At 38.1% G+C, this 6,983-nt stretch overlaps 1 protein-coding gene across 1 annotated transcript; it reads right to left on the reverse strand.

Moving 5' to 3' along the window:
- Positions 1 to 406: 406 nt before the first annotated feature.
- On the reverse strand, positions 407 to 2,599 carry LOC147857373 (ethylene-responsive transcription factor ERF024-like). The gene has a single exon (XM_087328122.1). It carries the CDS (start codon positions 2,477 to 2,479, stop codon positions 1,676 to 1,678), a length of 804 nt encoding a protein of 267 aa, XP_087184248.1. The 5' UTR covers positions 2,480 to 2,599; the 3' UTR covers positions 407 to 1,675.
- Positions 2,600 to 6,983: the final 4,384 nt, after the last annotated feature.

The raw sequence follows: 6,983 nt of genomic DNA on the forward strand, positions 1-6,983 counted from the left end.
ACATCAATGGTATATTTTCTAGGTGATGCTTGAGTTTTCTTAACACTATTTGGTTTTCATAATTTTGCAGAATATAGTGTATCAAAATGACTTTAACACAATACCTCATTTTCTACATGATGGTGAATCTAGCATATGTATTACCCATGATAAGTTTGCCTCTATTTTTATCACATTGAACACATTACATTGTATAATGTGATTTTTATCACATTGAGATATTTGGACATTATTAATGTCAACAATAAATAAATGCATCCTCAACAATCAAGACATCCCTTGAATCAAAGGCCATGCAAGCCATCCTAATCATCAACGATACACTTTATGGTATCTTGAGATAGAGAGATCTAACATGTTAATTTAATTAACATACAAATGGACATGTGCGATGTTTCTCTTCTTATGTCAACAAAACATTAAATCTTCATTTATCATGTCAACACCCATTACATACCAATAGGATGATCAAGTTTTAGCAAAAATGGTAGTTTACATCGACAATGAAGGATGCAAACCAAGCAAATTAGGGTAGGTTAGAAGGCCTTCCAAGAATGACTGTGATGAGATTGTGCCGAAGAATTTTAACATCATCTCTGACTTTCATGGAATATATCCCTATCTAAGACAACGTAATTGTCCCATATGTTGGGCAATGCATGTAGTAGCCACCATAAATAGTGAGGATTTCTTATACATCATCATATGGTGGCCAAAAATACTATGCATGGTACCCAAAAAGCATGTGCATCACCTCTACTAAGGCACAACATGTAGCCACATGTGCTTTGTTTTGTTCTTGAGGTCAATCATCACTATGCTTAAGTAGAGTGCATATCTATTTTTCTTAAGGGATGAGGTTGTTATGTTAAAGACTACAAGAGAAGTTCTATGAGATGGGTGCATGCATTAATTGATCGTATGAAGTATTTTCAGATGTAACTCATGAACTTGCTTCACATGTGATACACTGACAGTGAAAGATGTTCCTCAACTCCGATGTCCGAAGAAGGAATAGAGTTCACAAATATAATATGCTAATCTCTTGAGGATCCTTTCTGAATATCAAGATCATGGCAACAAGCACAGAGGAGGTCGATTTCCCTTCTCCCATTAGATGGTGCAAGGATGAGAATATGTTGTTGGGTACATGCCATCATTTCGTTGTAGATGTTGCAACATGTTGCGGTTTTGAGTGCACCAACATGATGGCATAATTTGATGGAGGGATCAACAAGGGAGGTCTCTTAGGTTTTGTCTATCTTTAATACCTAGGTATAATGTGAACTCAACAAAGTTGTCACCCATATATGGGGTAGGTAGTCTCAAAGCCTCTAGTTACGTCCGGTCAACATTGGTTTCCTGCATCCCTCCAAGACACCTTCAACAAGTGTCGACAATGGTGTTGATGTCTAGGCCATCTCCTCCAAGGGGGATATGGGATTCAAATCTTTCCTAACATGACTGATAAACCTTGTTGTGGAACATAGTGTTGATCAAATGGGTGTGGATACTAGAAGGTGACTTAACTATTAATCCAAGTGAGGTTGGGGATTTTCCTAATTGTCATGTTAAACCTAAGTATTTAAAAGCCTAATTAATGTATTATTCTTAAGTTAGAAAAATCCTAAAGTACGTGTAATGTAATAAATATGATTAATACTTGAAAAGAAAATCAACGGTCCCCCCAAAGCCAAAAATTCCACTTATTCCCATCCCCTTCTTCTTCTTCATCATCTTCTTCTTCCCCTTCATGGTGATGATGATATAAGGTACTAGTTTCGCCAGCTTGAGGCGCTCCCGATGAGGATGACGAGGACGACGAAAGAAGCATTGCATGAGCCATGTCCGCTATGACATAAGGATCATGGGCCATCTCTTCATCCATAGGAGGAGGCGCGATCACTCCGGTGGTGCTGGTGTAGTTATAGTTTTCAGCTTCTTCGGCAATGGTATTGGTATCATGTCCCTCGGGCCCCGTTGGCGCCACTTTCTCGGACACCTTGGATTTGGAGCTCCAAGCTGCAGCCGCGGCCGCGGCAGCGGTCTGGATGTCCCGAGCCGAGAGCGTGGCCGGGCGGGGCAAGGAAGACGCGAGGTCCGGGAAATTGAGGTCGGCGGCCGCAATGTCCGGGCCCCGGAGGGAGAGGGCGGCGACATCGTAAGCGCGCGCGGCCATCTCCGGGGTGGAGAAGGAGCCGAGCCAGATGCGGGACTTCGTGCGAGGGTCACGGATCTCCGCCACCCACTTGCCCCAGCTGCGTTGACGGATCCCATGGAAGATGGGGTGCACGCATGTGTTCGTGGGCCCGGGCCCGGGGCCGGAGGACAAGTGTGGTGGTGGGGAGTCTTCGGAGGAGGAGGTGCGAGGGCGGCGTCGAGGGGAGCGAGGTGGGGGATTAGGGTTAGGGTTAGGGTTGGGTGGAGATGAGGGATCATCAGCTCCCCCACCAGCTCCCCCACCAGCTAGAAGGCTCATGGTTAGGTTGGTTTTGGTCTCCCTCTTGTCTTGTGGAGGGGACAAACAAAGGTCTCATGCAAATGAGGACTTTGATTGGCTTTGGTTTGTTGGATTGCAAAGAAAGAGAGAGAGAGAGAGAGAGAGCCCCTTTTTTGACAAAAGCAACCCAAAGGGGCAATCTATATAAATAAGCAAAACCTCAATGGTCCTTTCCAAGTGCCATCCACGTGGAAAGTGCAAATGAAAGCTTTTTCCTTCAACTTTTTCTTTTTCTTTTTTTCTTTTTAATGGGAAGCTAACTATTTGAGCCTTAAGTCGTTTAAACAACATTACACGCACGGCACCTCCGTATTAATACACAAGGTAAACGAGAAATAAAGGAAGCATTGGCCAACAACTACTTTGACGGCCACCCACCAACACAACAGCCTCTTTGTCCCCTTTTTGGCCAATTGTCGACATCGACAACTTCTACGGAACGGCTCCAAATATGCACTAGTGATGATCTTGCTATGTTGCGTAGATGAGTGGACCTCGCTACGGAACATACCATGGAATTGGTGCTACAAGTCGAGGCTAGCATTTTAATGTTGAGCAAGTGTGAACATGTCCAATGTGACCAATCATTGACAAAATTAGGAGATTCGAACCTCATTTGTGGTATAGTGAACACCATTAGCTAGGGAGCTAATCAAGAGTCCATGATGTATGTTGTCATAGCACAAGGTCACCTAGGGCACAAACTAGCTCATATAAGACACATAACCAAACACGGACAGAAGCCATCGGCCTACGATTATGGTTACATTCTTACTCAATCTTGCACCTAGTGGATTCTTGGATGTTTTTATTTCATATATATTTCTCAAAAATATGGTTTTAGCATTTTTTGTTTAGATAAATGTGAAGGTCTCGCAGTGTCGGTTTTTCATATTTTACTCCATGGCCTTGCTATTTCTCACATGGTGTTGCTTTTACGGACAAATTGTTTCCCAATCCTTATTTCTGGCACCATTTTTCTCCTAATCATTTTCTCATGCTTGCAGCTTGCAAGATGAGTTCTTGAAGCATTGCATGTAAAACCATATTTACATATATAATCTCTCTCTCTCTCTCTCTCTCTCTCTCTCTCTCTCTCTCTGGGTCATTATTGGCCTCAATATAGATGCTAAAAATATATATCTATCTATCATGTTTCATGTAAACCCATCTTTAGATATATGTTAATGTGGAAAGAAATTTAAATTCACCTTAATACCCCAACATAAATAATCACATTTCACATTTTACATACTAGAGCAACGCTTGAAGGATTAAAGGAAGACAAAGACGATGTCCTATACTTGAGACTTTTTGTTTACATGTGCATAGAATAAGACATTTATAAACACAAATCCAAGAAAGTATTCCACCTTGATGAGTCCAAACTCTTCAAATGATGTATTCTACAGTAATGGTTGAATGCCAAGCATCAAACTTAAGGTTTATTAACAAGTATAAAGTTGTCAATACATTTGAAGACTTGATTATTTTAGACGTATGTTTCCATAGACAGATACTAATGATCATAAACGTTTTGATAACTACCGAACAAGGACATGGTAATATTTGTTCAATATTTGGAGATCACTTGTTTGATTCTTTCCTACTAACTTCAATTAAAAAACAAATGTGATGATGTTGCCAAAAGTTACTTGATGATAAAGAATGGAATTACAAATAGATCAACCAATTCTGAAATAAAGTGTGATATCCTAACATGAGGGTAAAGGGTTAAGATCTCAGTATAACTCATAGAACTAGGCATCAATGACAATTCAAGTAAAGTACTTATAACAGGTAGAAAATATTCTTTCCAAGTTAATGAACCCCTCCCAATGGTTAACAAGTAGAATAAGGATAATGTCTTGAATAAAAATTAGTGGTGTTGATGTAGAAAAATCCATTCTTCATGAAATCTTGTAAGCCTTTGACTTCATCATATATATTTCATTCTTCATTACCCATGATCAAGTTGTTCAAAACTAATGCTAACACCGAAAACAATCATTCACAACAAACTACACCAGTACATAAGATAGGAGCTCAAAGCACTCAGATAATGTTAGAAACTAATAGTGGCAAGATGATTTTGCCGCCCAACCAATGACCAACTAAATGATTCATCAACTACATTGTCAGGTTTAGTTTCTACTTGTCGAAAGACTCACCATGTGCATGGCCAAGGCTTGTCAACCACTTGATGGAAGCCAATCTACCTTACATTCTAAGTCTTCCCTCAACCAAACCTAAACCCCATCAATCATGTCCATCTATAATATTGCACTTACCTATGATAAAGTAACAAATATTACACCTTCCAACTAACTCTACAAATGCAAACCCATGCATTTCAGGTCCAACCATAGTTTGTGTCACATTTTATGCTCTAAAACATTTCACTTCATAAATAATGGAATGGAGCGTTGATCTTTGGTGGATAATCAATAACTTGAATTGCAAATATGTGTGCTTCTTGTTCGTCTAAACATATGTGCCATATTTGGCACACTTTCATGAAAGGTATTTGGTACAATTTGGAACAATTTTGATCAGGACATTGAGGTGCACGAGTTGTTCTGGAATATTTAAGAAAGATATTGATTTTTTTATCTATACAAAAATCTTATAAGAATCTAGATTCAAAATAGTGATCTCTCTAATGTACTACATAAAATGCCACCATTTGTCTATCCTTTTGTGAGTGGTTAGCCTCTCCTTTGATAAAGCCTTTAAAGTTTTAATACTCAAGCGATAGGTTGAAAGTTATGCTAAAAACTTTTTTAGTGTCGTGTGGGCATCTCCACATCCAAAATGGATGTTTATCCACGCATTTTGAACAAGAATATGTACGATCAAGGTTTGTTGACAAGTCGAGTGACATATTGGGTAAATTCATTTGCAATGAATGCCATGGTAAGGATACATTGAGATTTTAAAGATGTTGTTGTTAAGGTTAAGTTGACTTTAACCATGACATCAATACATATAGACTACACGGTTCATCTTTTTTGATGTATAAACCACCCTAACATGCTAGGATATGTTCGCCGTTGAAACATTATATTCTATATCATATTCGTCTATCACAATTGAATTTACTTCTTTCCTTTCTTTTTATTGAGAACAATGAAGGCCATTCGACACATTTCAAGTTCATTGTCGTTTCCTTTCTAATTGTTTTCTTGTATTTACCAAAGTGTACTACACTAATAAAATATATGTAACACAAGCAACTATTTGTTGGTTCACAATTCGAACGTGATAGTGCTACTTAGACTACATATCAATAGGATGAAACTTAGCTACTTCAAAGTAGATTGTGACAATGTGTTTGCTATTTTGTGTTCTTCTATTTCCAATCAAGAACGTGTAGATCCTCGTCATTATCTCACAACACCAATGTGGAATTTCATTATGAGAACACTATTCAATTGTAGATAGAAACCAAGAAGTATGAATCCTTTCATGAAATGCATTGTTGGAGTGGATGAATTGCCTTTTCAGGCTATCTCTAATCTTAAACTTTAGAATCTTGAAAATGTTTTTATTGTTGAGGAGACAACTCATTATTTTCAATGATCATTATGAGATATATTCAATTGGATATGTTGCTTCATCACATCTTCTTTCCTAGCATTTAAGAAGACTAAAATATTATTCCCTTCTCGTCTTTGTTCATCCAATGTACTATATGGTGTCTCATTGCTTTTAACATAATCAATTTGCCTATCTATGTATTTGTAGAGTACCCTAGTTTTATAGGTGAAAGTGTACATTCAGTGTTAGTTATCACAAAGAGGTGACATTCAACTATACCCCTTGCAAGGTTTAAAAAATGAGAGTTAAAATAGTTTGAAAAGACATTGGTTTGAGCTGAAAATTCCTGACATTTCAATCATAATCAATCCATGCCAATCCAAATTTGAACATAATAAAGGGCTCTACAATTTATAGCAAGACCCTCCAAATGTACCGAAATTTGTTAATGAGTAGTTTCAACAAAGTTAAACCGATGTTTATTAGAGTGAGGTAAAAGTGTTATACACATTTTGAAATGAATGGCATTGTCAATGAGGTGGAGATATGAGATTGGTTCGTATGCCAAGTGATCAACCATGACAAAATCCGAACATCTTGTCTTTTTAAACAACTTGATGGTAAATATAAAGGGCAATTCCCATCTAAAAAGTCAAAAACCGGCCTAGTGGACGTCTAGCTTTCTACACGTTTTGTCCCAAAAGGACACTGGAGACATGTTGAAATAGATCTTGCAATTTATTGCACTTGTTTGAGTATGATAATATGTGTGGTTCAGTGAAATAATTATTGATCCATTGTGTGCACTATTTGAACATAGCTTGAAAAGTGGTCACCGAAAAGTGATTGTGCGACCTATATTTAGGTTTGAAACTAGAAAGTAAGTTACACAAGACAATTTCGTTTACGAGCAAATGATTTTGTGCCACATGAATATGGATTT

The sequence above is a fragment of the Azolla caroliniana genome, unplaced genomic scaffold (assembly GCF_043228905.1).
Source record: "Azolla caroliniana isolate FFs.n. ecotype wild unplaced genomic scaffold, voAzoCaro1.0.p SCAF_12, whole genome shotgun sequence".
NCBI lineage: Eukaryota > Viridiplantae > Streptophyta > Polypodiopsida > Salviniales > Salviniaceae > Azolla > Azolla caroliniana.

Coding starts and splice junctions, on each gene's coding strand:
- LOC147857373 (XM_087328122.1), bottom strand. CDS start 2,479: ATGAGCCTTCTAGCTGGTGGGGGAGCTGGTGGGGGAGCTGATGATCCC.